Source organism: Lepisosteus oculatus, chromosome 29 (genome assembly GCF_040954835.1).
Source record: "Lepisosteus oculatus isolate fLepOcu1 chromosome 29, fLepOcu1.hap2, whole genome shotgun sequence".
Taxonomy (NCBI): Eukaryota; Metazoa; Chordata; class Actinopteri; order Semionotiformes; family Lepisosteidae; genus Lepisosteus; species Lepisosteus oculatus.
The window spans coordinates 580,076-597,754 of record NC_090724.1 but is presented as its reverse complement, the minus strand read 5'-3'; the positions used below and the strand labels follow the sequence as shown (position 1 = coordinate 597,754).

Sequence of the window (17,679 nt, the reverse complement as noted above, 5' to 3'; positions counted from 1 at the left end):
GCCATTTAGTTAAATATATATGTCCTTTAAAAAAAGTAACCAACAGCCAATGGCAGAGCACGCAAACTGTAATAAAGACAGATTTACTCTTATATTCTGTCAGTGGGTGGAAACATAATTAAACAAACATCCCTCACATACACTGTGATGATCACTCAAGGAAGGAAAGTTGTTTCAGAAATATGAACCTCTTGCAGTCTTTGGTAGAGGTCAAGGCCTGCAATGTCAGCAGTTCAATGCTGTCATTCAACTTTCATGTATTAGATGCATTTGCCAGATTACAAGTTGTGATTGCATCTGATACAACTGTTACATGAAATGTTTATGTTTAAACCAATAAGAGCTTTTGAACCTGAAATATTTCTGTTTAATATTCTGTCTGAATGTGATAATGCAACCGGCATTCTCTGAAGCTGAGAAAGAAACTGAATTTGAACCCGAGCCCCAGTAGCAAAAGGGAGTGTATGTTGTCACATAAGCTGCCAAACTGCCGTTTTTTCTGTGAAAAGGTCTGGATTTGTGGCTGTGTGTACATTTCCTGTGTGTCTGTTCACAGGACTGTGTAGCCTTTGAGTGTGTGGGCCTTAGTATGAAGTTTCCCTCACTAGTGGTAATGTATTGGGAGAGCCTAGAATCCCACTGGCACCAACACATTTGACTGATAGTTCCCGTGCTGGGGATATAATAACTTACTCTTTAGCTCAGCCTGAGATATTGTCATAAGGGAGAGATGGCCATGCCGTGGAGAGGAGAAGTAAAAATAATGAGGAGCAGAGGGATGTGGAGAAGAGATTGGTAAGAACAGAACCAGTTTTGTCGTGGTGCTGCATAGTGATTGTAAGATCTTTCACTGTACGGTGGTGTAAGGTCAGGTAGCCAATATGCAGTGTAACGTATAAAAATACATAGTTCAGGTGGGGAGCTGCGTCAGCATGTGTAGGCTGCAAAGGGACAAGTAATAGGTTTACTCCATGCTGAAAAAAAGAAAAAGAAAGAAGGAAAACACAACATTTTGGCCGTGGAGCCTTCTTCAGGTGTCAGAAAATACATAATCAATCTAAGAATAGGTTCTGTGCAATATAATATTATCATTAATTTATTTGATACTTTTATTGAAATTGACTAACATTTTCACCCCTTGATACGGCTGGGAATTGTATTGGAGCAATCTGGGTGAAGTAACCCATTGGGGTTCTGAACCACAACCCTCCAGTTATGAGTCCAAAGCCCTGATCATTACTGGTATCAGTCTCCAGGTACTTTTAAGCAGATCCAAGACATTTGTTTAAAAGTTTCAAATGCTCCCTTTTTTTTCTTGCTTCCTTTTCTTACTTACTAGTTAGAATTAAAATAAGAATTTGTACTTTTGTGAAGTAAAACTAGTTAATGCCATGATAAATAGAACTGGTCTCATGTCAGAAACTGCACCAGGCTTCAGAAGCGGTCACAGTGAAACAGAAGTTCTTCAGCTTCCTCTGTTTTTGTTTTTTATCTTTTTATTTCCCTTCTTTCCTTCCCTTCCGTGTTTGTACAGATTACACTGTGAGCTTTGGAAATCTAGCCGATTAGCTGCTCTTCAGTACCTGTCCGATCATCGTGGTCTCAGAGGACCAGGTTAATGGGGGAGAGAGAGGATGACGGGCAGGCAGGCTTTCTCATCTACATAATTCTTCAGCAGATATATGCAAATTCATGCAATTCTGTCCCAGTGATCTGCAATGCAAGCTTACTTTTTCAAGTATGTGTGTATGGACAAAAAAAGCAAAGGAAGAAACATGATAGAAAATGTTGCTGGCAAGTCTGATGATATTTTTAGCAGGGTTTTTTCCACCTTCATGTCATTTTGATTTCTCAAATTGGAATTTTTGCCAGTCACAGCACTGGTGGATTTTGAAGAATGGCTCTACGATAAGGGTACAAGGTGATTACAGTGCAGTGCAAAAGCACTCCCAAAACAGCAGCTTTTGTTGTCTGTTTTCAGATGATGAGTTGCTCATTGACAGGCCAGTACTTTATCTACACCTGAATCTAAAAATTCATTCATTTAAAATTCACAAGAGTCATGAGTATTTGTTACATGCTAACTGGAACAGGAGCTGCTTTTCAAAGGCGTGTAGCAAGGGTACAACTGATAACCTGAAGGAGTAAAGTATGACATACACTGCAGAAAATGCTGAGGTACAAAAAGTACATATGCCTCTATGTGAAAAAAGTGACATTTATATGTGACAGCTTGAATATGAAACCTCTTTCTTTTTGTTTTTTTCTATGCACTCTTTTCAAAGTACACAAGTCTGTCCTAAAAGCATAAGATTCCCAGAGGTTTCAAACAATTCTGCTTTAATAAAACAATGTTCATTCTTTAAATACTTCAATGTACACACTCGTAAAGGACTAAGGTTAGGTGCTTTCAGAAAGATTAATGGTAGACCATGTTAAGTGTGTACAATTACTTGAGATAGTCATTGCACTAGCCAGGCATAGGAGAGCAAACATTTTTGTACTTTAAAGTAATCAAGCCATTTTAAGCAAGGGACTCATTTTAAATAATCTGATCAAACTGATGCTATTAGGATGGATCCAGCTGCCTAGTCTGCTTGAATGCAATTTCTCTCTCCCAATCTGATGCAGACAAGCTAATGCATGCCTTAGTCTTTTCCGGGCTTGAGTGTTGTAATGCAGTGCTTGCTGGGATATCGAAAAGTGTTCTTTTTTCAAGTTGCACCGTGTTCGGAACTTAGCTTCTCAGATTTTATGTTTGAACACTTTTATCCTGTTTTGGCTTCCTTGCACTGGCTTCTTTTGGAGATCAGAATAAAATTCACAACACTCCTGCCCAGTGTTAAGTAATTGAAGAGGTTGGCTCCTGTCTTCATCAGTGATCTTCAGACCATGACCTTCCTTCAGGTCCCAAAACAAGGCTCAGATAACTGTTCTGTAGCTCCAAGGCTGTGCAGTGGTCTCTGAGCTTACAGTATATCAAATCTTGCAAGTCAGTCGGCACTTTCAAATTCTGTCTTAAATTGTTTATACTCTACCTTTAAATTCTGTTTAATTTACTGTATGAATTTGTCTATACCTGCCTCTTTTATTTACATAAAATAGAGTTTATTCAGCTGCACCCTGCAGCCTGTTCATCAGTGAACTACAGGTTGCTTAGAGAAGACAGGTTTCAATGTCTGGATCTGTATTTGTGTAGCAGTGAATTTGGAAATTAAACCCAGAAAGCAGCATATTTATCCGATGTGGGATCTATGTGAGTTGATGTGTCTGGTACCAGCTGATTTAAGGTACAGAAGTGAAAAATCAACAGGCTTATAGGAACTATTGGAACAGGCAGACCTTCCACCTGTAACAGCATGAAGTAAACTTAACTTAACTATTAGTAACGCATCCAAGCAAAATGAAATACATTTGCATGCTGTTATTTAATGGTTATGGTGCTTTGCTCATTCAACAGTGGCAAGAATTAATGACTGTAGCTCACAACATAACCTGAGCAGCACATTGGTGAAATGGAACTTAGCTTTTTGTGAAGAATTGATAATGAATCACAGGGTTAGACCTAATTATGTGACAGAAAAGGAAAAAGGCATCATAAATAAGCAAAAAGTGTTACTTGTTGTTTTTGGTTCATTTACAAAGAATGCCATTGCTTAACCCCAGGGTCTTCCAATCTCATGAATTTTAATAAATTATTTGTCTTTGGAGAGCAAAATGTAAAGATGAATCAAATCGATCAGGAGGAAACGACTGGAAATAAAAATAATAATAACAATAGAATAATAGTCATAATATGTCATAAATCATGGGCGTTGTGGTGGCTCTGTGACTAAATCTGCAGGATCGGCGCCTGTGGCTGGGAGGTTGCCGGTTTGTATCCCGTGGCCGGCAGAGGAATCCTACTCCGTTGGGCCCCTGAGCAAGGCCCTTAACCCCAGCTGCTCCAGGGGCGCCGTACAATGGCTGACCCTAAGCTCTGACCCCCAGCTTCTCTCCCTGTCTGTGTGTCTCATGGAGTGCAGGATGGGGTCTGCGGAAAGACAAATTCCTAATACAAGAAACTGTAAATGGCCAATAAAAGGATCTTATCTTGTCTTACTGAAGTAGATGTTGAGTTGCAGTGCTGCTGTAGTGTGAAAGGTTACTGTAGTTTCTGTAGAGGAGCCAGAAAAAATAAAGTTTTCTCCCTGTTTCTTAAATTAACAGACCAGAAGATTGACATTCCTGTATTGTCTGGGAGTGACTGGGTGGGAGAACTTGTAACTTCCCTGGAATCAAAATTGGACACAGGGAAGGGATTGAGGTTTGACGGCGAGACTCTTTTTCTTCACCCTAAAATAAGCAATATGTTTAGCCCGACAGTTCTTGTTCCGGATGTGTGTGGGTAAACACATAGTTGTGCACTGCATATTCTTTGCAAAAAAAAATAGATGTGGCTTTCACCACATTTTCTTTTAAAAATACCTAAGAAGGTTACCATAGGAGGTCATTTTATTCTGTTGTGCTCAGTTGATTGCTAGAAGCTCATTGATCCAAGGAAAGTTTTCAGTTTTTCCCCTTAGAAAACCTTTAATAGTATCCTGCTTTGACATGAAGCAATGTATACCAGCTGACAAAGTGTACAGTGTGGTTTCTCATAGGTACGGTGGCTTGAAAGGTTGGAAAAAGCTGTAGCTAGAGTTTGTTAGCTATCAGTCTATTATTGTATTCGCTCAAATTTAGTAATTCATTTGCAGTTTGCAAGCACATTTAAAAGAGGCCTGTTGTGGAGTACAAAAAAAGGGGCCATAAATTTGAAACACTTGAACTGTGTTGTGAAGCTGAAGCAGCCTGTGGAGTCACTGAAAATAAATGATGGGATAAAGATAGGGAGGAGACTTCCTCTGACTAAAAGAGTAAACCAAAAACTAAAAAAAGACAGCAGGAATTTTCAGTTTTTTGCTTTATTTATTTGTGTATTTATATATGATTACTTCTTTTCTATTAGAAAGAGTTTGGCACTCTGGAAAGGTTAGAATTCGTCTTTACACTTGAGCTGCTGTTGTTGCTTCCTGCTGGATTTCTACCTTTTTTTACCAAAGAATTTAAGCATATTGCTTACTCAGGCCAGCTCCCTGGTGCTGTTTTTTAATTAGCTGGAAATAAAGCATTTTGTGTTGTTTTACTTTTGTTTGTTTGTAGAACTTGCATGTTACCATCTAGAAGGCATAGCTGTGTTAGAGGGGGCCTCACCTCAGTGAAGCTATCTCCTGACTAATTGCATCCAGAAAGACAAAACTGTTTCTCATTACAACGCGATCTTACCAGAGCCATCTTCGATTCTCCTGCAGTGGCGAAGTGAGTTTCAGTTAAACGGCATTACAAACAATAATGCAGCAGCACTTCGTGTCAAATCTGTAGCCCAACTCACTGTCCAAAAACCTTTTGGACCTTCAGCCTTCATCTCCCACACTGTGGGATTCCTTGAGCTTTTAAATGTAATTGGCAGTACAGTACAGATCTTATTCAGTCTGCAATCACCATAAAGCCACTGTTTGTAGAACGAGTCTAAATTATCATTGCATTTTTCCCTGTGATTTAATGTTAATGTGAGACAAGGCCTGAATGCAGGCTCATTTCTGTGTACAAACAGTAGACAGAAGCCACATTAGTAAAAGGTTATAATCATAGCAAAAATGTCATCACTCAACTCAATAGAAAATTAACCTTATCAGGAGATTAGTGTTCCTTACATATCTTACACCTCCAAGAGATCTATTGGATCTCATAATTTAAATTAGGTGTTTGCGTGGAAATTTCTTCTAATAAGCAGCATAACAGCTAATCAATGGAACTGTTCTAGATTCAATAAAGCTGTGATATTGACTTCTCTTGTTCTTACTCCTGGGCTTTGGAAAAGGTTTTTTTCCTTCTTGATTGTCCCTTTTTGCATTTTGGACCTCTAGTGATAATGGGCACAACAAAAAGAAGGTGTATAATGCAAGTTACATATTACAGATTAATACTTTTTTTGAAAAAAGCAAATATTTCTCAATAATATATTGTATCAGCATGGTACAATGTTAAAGTATTAGTCATGGAAGGTTCCTTGTATCAAGAAACTGGAACTGTTGGTTATAGAAGAGGACTAGGAGCATGACCATAGAGACCAGTTTGTGCTAATGTGTGAGGTCATTCACAAGGTCTGTAGTGTACCAATTATCACAAAAGCACTGGTATGTAAGTCACTGGTAAACTGACATTGCTAAAGCAAGCACAGCTTCTTTTGGAGTTTCAAAACATAGGAATGGTAACTAATGAGAGGAGCCTATTTGGTCCATGTAGACTGTTTGATCTAGGTAACTGATCCAAGGATCTCTTGAAGAACACCACAGTGTCAGTTTTAACAATATGGATAGGTAACGTGTTCCACACTCTTACAACCATTTGTGTAAAGAACTTCCTAAAAATGGGAAAGTAACTGAAACACTAGTGAACATTGCTAGCTCTTAGGCAACACCCACTATGACTTTTGTGAGAACAGCTGGATGCCTACAGTGACTGTGTTTTTAATAATGTATAGAAATTGCATGATTAACCAAGAAGTGTGTCAGTGTGGATTCCACGCTAACCATGTGTACAAAACAACTGAGCTGAGGTCAGGACAGGACGTGGGCAATGATTTCCCTGCCTCAAGATCACTTGAGCCATTGGGCTGCTTATTTTAAGTTTCTTTTGAAGTAAAAAGTCTGAAATAGCAGAACTCACTTGATTTAATCTGGCTTTTTGTCAGATGTTTCTACTTAAATACACCTGTTGGTCAAGTCTCAGGTCATCTGAAATGCTAGAGTATTTGTTAGATTGATTTCAGTGTACTGTAGATTTTGAAATTTGGTTCAGTTTTAAAAGACTACTTGTTTTCAGCTAGTATTTATAAGTCTTTATGAGGAAAAGCCAAGGTAGTGAGTTAAAAGAACAGCAGAACAGCATCTTCTCTGATAGGTGCTTGTAATTCAGTAGATGAAACCCTTTACAAACAACGTTTTGAAATGAATACTCACAGAACTCCACGTGAAATCCAATATAAGGGCCTATACTTTGTTTGCACACACATTCTGCAGAAGGTCTTTAATTTTACATAAGGTAAAAATTGATTGTTAAGGCAATTAATATCACTGGAAACGTCACTCATGAATCCTAGCAAAAGAAAAACTGCAAAAGGTAATTTAACTTGGTTACTGTAGGAAATGAAGATCAGCACAGGCAGTATCTAAACAGTGATGGAGGAGAGAAGGTGCTACTTCTGAGGGTGTCTCAAAAAAAATATCACAAGAGGTTATAAACAAATTGTGCAACAGGCACAAGGCAGTGTACACCTTGGACAGGACAGCAGTGCATTGCAGGGCGCACACACACTCACACCAGAGCCCATTTTCCCACAAGACAATTACTCTACCAGCATGTTTTTGGACCACGGTGGGAGAATGGGGCACAAGGAACATGGGGAGAACATGCAAACTCTACGCAGATGGCACCTCAGGGATTGAGTCCTGGGCCGCAGTGCACCACTGTGCTGTCCATTGCCTTATAACCACGGCAGAAGAAATGGTTATAGTGCCGTGTATTTGACACAGGATCAGCTTGATGGTGTTAATTCACAATGGGAACCTGTGAAGGAGTCTGTGGTCTTCATGTTTTCATCGGCAGATAGTATAATGAGTCTTTTTTCCTTACCCTGGTTAAGATCAGAAATGATTTGTTTCGCTAACGTTTTCATTTTTGTTTGCTTCTCTGTAGATTGGCAAGACGTCCTGTTTGAAGCCCCCCAGCTTTCCATTGTGGGGCCTTGGCTCTCCAGCCAGGTCAAAGGTCAACGCCAAGCATGCTGCCACGCCGTCACCTCCGGATGCCAGCCTTACTGCCACTGGTGTCCCTGCTGCTGTCGCTGCTCCTGATTGGCTGCGAGGCCAAAGGTAGACCTTCTTCCTATTGGTTCCTTGTGTTGCGACAGTGAGATGGAATATGCTCTCAAGTTACCTTTGAAATTATACTCAATAACAGAGAAACATTTCCAGAAAACCTCCCATGCTGTGTTTAAGAAAAACCATATACTCCTGGAAAAAAACAGATAAGAGTTCAGGTCAAGGAGGCTATAGATGAGTGGCTTTTACTAGAGTTTGTCCTATTCTAGAATTTGCTTGGCTGACTGCCTAAGTGTTTTTCTGTGTTTTATGGGTACAATAGTGTGTTGAGTTTTAATGAGGAGAATCTGGGCCTCATAAAACCTGTTGTTGGCACAGATCTCCAAAGGGGGCACAAAGGTAATAAATTCAGCCCACGCTCAGGTTTTTTGGCAGCGCTTGGAGCAGCACTCAGGCGTGACTGATGTCTATCTCTATGATTGTCTTTTATCAATCCATATTTATCTGTCCAGACGTTTATCTTTCTATCAAGACAGTCCACTCTCTCTGTATTCGCAAGCTGTTTAAATTGCAGTGTTGGGCCTTCATAGTGAGCTGTTCATTTTGCCAATATCTCTATCTGTCCATTTTCTCTGGAGCCCTCCAGTCGATATGTGATAGATTGTCTGTGCATGGTGATCTATTAATGCCAGGTCTGTCAGTGTGTATTCTTTCTTGAGTTTGATTTGCCTGTTGAATGCCTCACTGTAAAATACAAATATACTTTTGCTTCAGTAAGATCTGCCACACTATATCCCAGGCCCTTAACTCTGTTCACTATACAACGTCCCTTCCAGTCAGTCAGTTGTAACTATTAGACTGCACTGACTATTGACTCTCATTACTAGCAACTATAGGAGAAAAGGCCCTGTGCACAAGATACTAGGTCATAGTAACATTTTGTCTCTAATAAGCCACACTGCTGTCAGAGAGTCAGCACTGATCAGTCACCAGTACAACCTCCTGAGTTCTGAAACTCAGTCACTGTCCTGCACAACCTGCAGGCCCCTTTTCTACAAGAACTGATCACCGCATCACCATGCCCTCCTTCAGCCACATCACTGTGTAATTGAGACATTAATGAGCTGTACTCTGCCAGTGAATTGACAGCACACACACGAATACAACACCCTGCCACCACATTGACTTCTGTCCTGCTGGTTGCTACAACTGAAAGCATGATGTCATTCTGCGCTTGTTGTTCCCTCCCCCCACTCCCCCCCTTGCCTCCTTACTCTCTTTTCTCATAAATCAGGAGCCCAAGGAGATGTTTTTAATCAAAATAAAAAAGGCATATAAATCATTCCAGTAATAAAGCCGGGGATCCACAAAGTGCCCCGCAGTCGTTTTGCTTATTAAAGTTAACAAACATCCCCTCATTTGTAGAATTAAAAATGTAGAGAGAGGGGAGGAGAGAAAAGTCACCTTCCCTGCTTGCCCTCTCAAGGGAAACTGGGCACATTAACAAAATGTCCCTTTGCTTAATTATCTAATTTAAAGGCCTATTTAGATTGGACACTTTTTTATCTACTAGCATTTTTTGACTAACAGGTGTCCCGAGAAAGAATTGGTCATTTCAGTAATAAAGCCTTTATCGAGATTGACTCTGGGCACCAGAAAGTATCAACGTTCTCTGGAAAAGTCTTCTATTGGTTGACCAAAAAAACACAAGTTCTTCCTGTAAGAAATGAATTTTGTGTGGCTTTGAATAAGGTTTCACCACATTATAATTTTGTGACCATATTGAGATTGGAAGGCATGCCAGGAATTTTTAAACCATGTGCCAGCAACCTGAAGCAAATCAAAGTGGTCCAGTTGACAATATGCATTCACTTCACATTTAATATACAAATAATTTCTTTGCTCCCTATGCTATTGTGAATATCTTTCTCTTTAAAATTAAATTTTACCTGGTTGCCAGTTATCAAATACCAGCACCTGTACTGTTTCTTTCCAGTGACTCAGAAAATGTCAGACTTTAATCATTGGATTTTTAAATTTGAAGCTCCTGAGAGATCACAAGTAGGAAAAATGTATATTTTTTCATTCCACTACTACATCTCCAGAACATTGATGAAGAAAGTAGGGAAGCTAACAGTCAAAACCTCACAGCACTGCTTTCTGTCCTCAGTTTTGGCATTTCTGTTATTCCTTCCAAAAGTCTTTAAGTATGTATACTCAACAATTTATTTTACTTTGTAAACCCCAAAAATGACATACAGTCCGGTGCCATATGTGTTCTGATGACGGATTACAGTTCTGATGCCTTCAAATTCAAAATTAAATCCTTTCCTGTTCTTTTTACATATCACCATCATCATTATTGTTAATATTAATTTATTGTATTATTCAATTTAAATTTAGCATTTATATGGCAAATGATCCTGAAGTGCCTTAAACATGGAACAGGGCTCCCATCATAACTAACAGAAGCAGTAGCAAATAAGGTGGAGAACAGAAGTGAAGAATTACTGAACCATCTAAACCAGAGGAATAACTGAGCCAGACTAGTTCAAAGAGCAGGCTTGACTAAGGCTAATCTAAGGCTTCACATACTTTTTCACTCAAGCATATTTACTGTTATAATACAAATATATCTTAGAGTTCCGAGTGTTATACAGTTATTCAGGTTACCTTCATTTTTTATTAAACCTTTCATGAAGATCTAAGTACTGTACATTTTGTACTTTTATGTGAGGATGCAGACCAGCCTCTCGGGTTTACAAATTGTTTCTCTGTACTGTATTTGAGAGTGTTTTAATTTTGCTTGGAAGATTAACAAATTTTAGATGAAAGAATTTGAAAATTCTTGGAAGTGAGGGGCAGCAAAAACTGCTGTTGACAAAATCTTTGTTTTCTTGGAACATTTGGCCTAACCAAGTTTTCTCAGGGCTGTCAAGTCAATTGCTGGAATTCTGTATTTCTTCCAAAATTTTTGCTTGGATCACAGGCTTCCTAATCTGTAATACACAAGATAGTTGTATTGGCACTTTCAAAATAATTCTAAGAAAGGAATGTTATAGGAATACAAAAGTGGCATTTTCTTTCTTGACAAAATGGTGTTTTTCTAATAGAAGAATACAAATATAAATATTGTGATATTATATGGAATAAATGTAAATGCAGTTTCATGTGATTCCAGTCACCAGTTAAACTGGTCAGGGTGTCCAGAAATTATTTTGTATTTTGTAGCCGTTTTTGTGACATTTATTTTAAATTCCCAGTCTCACTAGGTTTTAAAAGTGGCAGCTTCCCACAATTTTGGATTCCTGGACAAATCCTAAAAATATTCCCTGTCTCAAATGACTAGGGTGTGTTCCACAATCTAGCCACTACACAGGAAGCTGCAACTAAATAAATGTGTTGTCACTGCAGCCCACAAACCACCACACAAAACTGCATTCTAATTCTGGCTGCACAACTTTCAATTGACTGTGAATAGATTTGAAAGAGGGATAATCCATTTTTTCTCTCATTGCATTACAAAAAGTGTGTAGCTGAGAAAGACTCAAGAAAGAGCACTCCAGGCAAATCACAAGTTTAAATGGTGTATTTTATAAAGATATCAACAGATGGGTCAAAACAACTGGCTTTCTTTTGCCTGGAACAAAGTCAACTTTGAGAGGATTAGACTCAGAAATCCAGAATGCATTTGACAAACTTCAGCTCGGTCTTTACCTCAGGCTCAGCCCTTAGACTAAACTGCAGTGCACTAGTAGAAGATTTTTTAAAGAAGATTCATGCCTTTTTATTCCCAAACATTTCTTTCAAGTATTTGGTTTTTATCTTTCTATTAATAATTTTGTTCTCTCTGTACTTTTGTTTCATACCTAATGAAAAATAAAATCACCCAGTGTTTTAAGTGCTGAGTGATGTTAGGCTGTATCTTAGGCTGAATGCAAATTGAGCTACAGTATGATGTTAAAAAGCTGTGAGGCAGGAAAACCTAAATTATACACTTTAAATGCTAGAAAAATACATACAATATGTATACTTTTCAGACAAACAAATCCAAAGCTAACTGGTAAAGAATAGTGATCCTGTGCAAGATAATGTGTTAAACATTATTAAATAAACAGGCAGTTGGCTTAAATTTGATTAAAATTAGACTTGCTAGAGATGGAGTTTAGTAAAATGAGTGGTGATGGAGGTGGTGATAGCATTGCAGGCTGAAGCTGACGTTTGTGCGCACAAGTGTGTAATTCTCAATAGAATATGAAACTAAATGTTTTGGCTTCTCAACCTATTCTAATCTACCTTAATGGTACTGCTTTGAAGTTGTTTTGCTTGAGCAGGTTTTAGCAAATGACTTTCTGCGGGAGCTTTTGAAGTCAGGAGCAACACAATTATTTTTGCAATAGACTGCATGGGTTGCTACAAAACTTTAAAAAAAAACTAGAATTTATCTAAAGAAGTTTAAAAAATATTTAAAATGCAAGACAATTACTGGATTATTGCATGCTGACTCACAGTTGATATATGAAGGCATTGCACTCATTTGTAATCTTACATGGGGAGATTGGTATTCCTGTCATCGGTTGCTGTATTTATTTTCACTAACCAGAACTGAATATTTACATTTTAAGTTTTCTTCCCCACAGTCCTCTAGATGTCCATGTTATGTCCATGTCTCACTTTTCCTGTTCTAATCGTAATTGACTTTAGCTGGAAGCAATGGGCGCAATTTCAATAATTTATTTTTCTTTGAAGCTGCCAAGTGAAAGTCTCAGGGCCCCCAGGGAGTCATTTTGACAGTCTCTTTAAAGGAATTTGCTCATGTTTTCGAGCTCTCTCTACCCTATACCTACCAGCCTCCTCAGACTCATACCCAACCTGAGGCTTTTTCTGGTTGCTTGTACCATTAATTGATTTTTTTGACCCCAATCACATTTCATAGACAGGACTATTTAACGCTTTTTTAAGTCGCTTGTAATGAAACCAGACTGGGTTTCCTCCACACCTCAGGAAGTGGACGTAAACAAAACCACATCTGGCTGTGGTGTTGCCGTAACCCAGGCACACTTTTTCTTAAGGCTCCGAAGTGAAACCCAAGAAGACAGGGGTACACGACCCTCTTTATATGATACTGTATGAAATAAAGTTAATGATCTTTGATCCCTAGTGAATACCAATCCTGCTTCTTAAACAAAGACACAGTGTTTGTGGCAATTCAGAAATTTAATTAGCTTTATTAAATACTCAGGAACCATGTAAACCAAGGGTCGTTGATATTACTGCTGCTTGCCTAACCCTCTGAGCTCCAGGCTAGGAACATATTAAATAACGTGAGAGGCAATCATTGGCAGATCCCACAGAAGTGTCTGAACATCGTGACTGAACAGATTTTTTCAGACACCCACCATTCTTTGTGTAAAGAAAGCTTCTTTTCCTCAGATCTAAATGCCATTTCTGTCACTGGGGTAGTGTTTTATTGTGGATCTGGATGTACTGTAATCTACTGTACCTTCTGTCAGTACCTTTCAGTGTTTTGATTGCTTCAGGTATCAAGTCCTTTCATAATTTCATCTGTTTGAAAAGATTAAGTTCTTTTTACTTGTCTGACACAAGATACCTTTCAGACCCAGAATTAATAAAACCAATCTTCTTTAAATACTTTCCGGAGCACCAGTATTCTTTTCAAAGCTTGTAAATCGAACATTTCTGTTGTCATACATGAAATGAATTCTGATTTTAACATGATTTAAATTCCACATTTAACAAGAGCGTATGATATATAATCTGGACTAATTAGGGGATTATTATTAATCTATTTCTTATCGTTTTCAACCCTTAATCGGCTGGAAATATCAAGTTGCCTTATGAAATATCAAAGTAACTGCTTAAAATGAACATGCTTTTTAATTATGATGTTGATTTTGTTTAATCAATAGTTAAATTAAGGTACTTGGAGCTCAGAACAAAATGTAATGTTTCTGTGGCTCACATATATACTGTTGGACCTGGAGATCATTTTTCTAAAACTTGTGAAATTCGTATATTATTGAAACCTATTACATATTAATATTTTTATTCCAAATCTCCCTCTTCAAGATTCTGTGTTTATTTTGGTGCTTCCCTGTACAATCTATGCTAAATTTAAAAAGGAAGAGTCACTGTTAAGAAAACATATATTTTAGGAACACAAATGTTAATGATAGATAAGTCCCCAATGTTGTTATTTAAGATTTTTGTCATCCAAAATGACCTGAAAACCTAAAAAGTTTAACAAATGGACCTGTTCAGAATGTATATCTCATTCTACACAAAAGGAGTGAATTCAAATTTACTTATAAAGGTATGTTTTTAATGATCTTTAAAACATTAAAAAGAAGCTAATGTTAGCCTTTAGAACTCATTCATCTGATATCTGGTTTAATGAGAGCAGGTAAACCTTGTTATTCTAGATTCGCTAAAACCAAAGGCCATGGCACTCTACAGGGTACATCCAAAACCATGAGATTAACATTTCCCGCAAGTAAGAGTGCACTAGTGCATGTCTCCAGTAGATGTCGCCAAAAACGCCATTTATTACAGGAAACGTATGTTCTTTGAACTTGAATTGGAAATGAATGTTAATGGAAATGTTAAAAGAAGTGATACATGCTCAAGGTCCTGATGAGCTTCAATCCTGGAGCCTGGTTAAAATCGATAATCTTAGGACAGTGTTGATTTAGGCCAGCTTTATTACAGATTGCAGGACATGCTGCATCACACAAAACCTTGTGGGAGTCTGTAACAATCAGCTAAGCCATATTGCTGAAGCCGATATTCCAATGTCTTCCAAGAAGTGGCTGGATGGGATATAGGTTGATTATCTACCCTAAACCAAACCATGAGCTAGACAGGCCTCGTCTCATTTACAAACATTATTCTCGTCTGTCAAAATGTACTTTTGATGTTCAAGTATAGGCTGGAGTCTCTGTAGGTTTCTTAGTGAAGAAACAGATTAAGCCCTGCAGGTAAGACCTTGCTTGTTCAGCTCTGGACTAAAAAAAGTTTGAAAAGGAAGATTGAAAAAAGATTGGATCTCTTTTGTTCTGCATAAAAGAATTTAATGTTGTGTTGTGTAGGAAAGACTAAATAGTCCATTAGGAAGAACATGTGAATATGATTTAGAAGAATATATGAATCGTAATTTGGTAAGAAGACATACTGTGTAATGAGAAGGGAAATATCTTCTTTTTTATTATAAACTGTAATATTGATATGACAAAATGATTGGTGTTTCATAAAGGACACTTGACAGGAAAATCGTTGAATGGAAACCATTTTGCCTTATGCCAAGAAATATTTTTTTTAACTTGTCATTTAAAAAATGTGCTGTGCTTGGCAAGCGATGTTCTTCTTTTGAAATTATAATGCAAAGAACAGTTTGACTGACACTTTTTAAAAAGCCTGCAGAGCACTTCCAAAAATGTTGCAGCACCACTTTAGAAAAACAGTTGTTTGTTAAAATGTATTCAATTGGGCATTATTGTTGTGCAGCTTCTTAAAACTGTTGCTTTCTTAAAAGCCGCTCAGAATTCATAACCCATCCTCCATTTCCTAACTGCTTCATCCAATTCCCGGTCACTGGGGGGCTGGAGCCCATTCTGGGAGGCAGCCAGCATAGTGCGGGATACACTCTGGGTGGGACACCAGTCAGAAATCTTAACGTAGTGTCAGATGCTTAAAACAAGCAAATGAAATGATGACAATCATAAATTAAGAAAATTATTAATCCATTTAAGAGATTAGATTAACTAAATAATAGAGAGCTCAGCTGCAATGAAAAACAGCAGATACTGGGTCAACAGGATGAGGAAATAGGTTATTTATCAACAAAGAAGACAGAGGAGGGCTTCTCACTAGGCGTGACTTCATCTTTTTTCCTAGTAATAATAATAATAATAATAATAATAATAATTGCTTACACTTATATAGCGCTTTTCTGGACACTCCACTCAAAGCGCTTTAGAGGTAATGGGGATCCCCTCCACCACCACCAGTGTGCAGCCCCACCTGGATGATGCGACGGCAGCCATAGTGCGCCAGAACGCTCCCCACACATCAGCTCTCAGTGGGGAGGAGAGCAGAGTAATGTAGTCAATTCATAGAGGGGGATTATTAGGATAGTAGTCGGCCTTCCTGCTCTCTTAGAGGAGCAGGAAAAAGAACTCCGCCTGGAAAGAAATATCTCCTTAAAAAAATATTTTGTTCAATGGAGTTCATCACGTCTGGAAGGAAGACAAGCACTCTTTCCTTACTTTCTACAGAAATATGTATATGTATACGGAATATAAGCACAGCCGAGTATTATTATAAATAATACTACTATGAAATATAAAACAGATCAGGTTATCATCTGTACTCATCCAGAGCAGATCTGCTGTGTGAGAGTGGTAATTTTACACACTGCTAGACCTGAGGTTAGTATTTGTTCCTTGTGATTCCCTGCACAGGAACTCACAGGGTCCTGGACTACTGATTGAAAAACACTGAGTTCACTGTATCTCCATAGTCATGTTGTTTACTGATTGAAAACATCTATAAAACCTGGAGAGATTAGCTCTCCAGGTCCTGGGTGGGAAACTGGTGGTATATTGGATTTATTTTCCTTTTACAATCATCAAATATTTTTATTTAGTTTCTCCCTAGAAAAGCCTGTTTATTTTCCCTGTGCTGTACTCTTATTGGGACTTAAAGGAACTTAAATCCATGTGCTTGACTTGAGCTGGATTTGAAAACTGACTCTGAGAAGACAAAAGCCAGGTGCTGGCATCCCGTACCAAATTACTAATCATAAAGCACTAGCTTCAAGAGGAAAATAGAAGATGCCCTCATTCAAAGTGGCACTTGGCACTTTCTTCTGTTTTTTTTAAAGATTATATTTGCATTGAAGACCTTCACTTGGCGTTTGCTGAGAGAGGTGGGTGCAGTACAGGTGTCTGGGGTAATGCTTTTTCCCATGGCTTAGCAAATAGGATTAGAGTCCTAAATGTAACTAATGATTTTTCTGTTGGCTTTAAGATAGGCTGTCCACATTTCTGATGTTTTATTTCTTATTATCCAATCAGGCTATTGTCAAGTCTATAGTTCTTGCCATACAGTATTTGTACAAAGGAGAGGGACATGTCGTTTGCTCTTGTGTGTTTTGACAATATGCCCTCATATATTTATGAAATCCAGAGCCTATTGAATAATTTCACAGGTTTGCTTAAAATGCCATTTTTGTTTCCTCAAGGGAGGACCTTCATTTGTGAGGTGAGGCAGTAAAATGCCAAAGATTATTGAGCTTTTCATTTGAGTTTCACTTTTAGTTGTTTATATAAAAAAACAGGGAAATTCACGGAGTAAAACAAAAGGAGACTTGCCTGAAAAGTGTTGACTTTATTTAAAGAAACCTCTGACATCACACTTTTTGCATTAGGAACATGTGCTCTAGTCAGCTTCTCTTCCAAGTACAGTATCTTTCATTTAAAAAAAATAATTAACAGTACATCAGTACCCATGTTAACTTAAATCTAAGAGCTCCAAAGCTAACTAACAACAAAGGTCATTAGGCATGACCTAACAAGGCATAATAGTTTTATCATAAATTTTATGTGTAAGGAAGAGGGACGTCTTTAACCCTGAACATACTGAGATGTTAACTTTAGTCTTAATTTCCACAACATCTATTACTGATCACTACCAAGTTCTATGTAAAAACAATAATTCCTATACTGTAGATAGAAAACAGATACAAACATGAATG

The 17,679-nt window shown here is 38.0% G+C and overlaps 1 protein-coding gene across 10 annotated transcripts in view; it reads left to right on the top strand.

The window, feature by feature from the left end:
• The window catches only part of ptprsa (protein tyrosine phosphatase receptor type Sa), a 313,640-nt gene that overhangs the window by 123,467 nt on the left and 172,494 nt on the right, over positions 1-17,679 (top strand). For all 10 annotated transcript variants that reach the window (XM_069186054.1, XM_069186057.1, XM_069186055.1 and 7 more), the window contains one exon: positions 7,780-7,955. In XM_069186054.1, coding sequence (XP_069042155.1) covers positions 7,865-7,955 — 91 coding nt within the window. In that variant the 5' untranslated portion in view covers positions 7,780-7,864. The remainder of the gene's footprint in view (positions 1-7,779; positions 7,956-17,679) is intronic.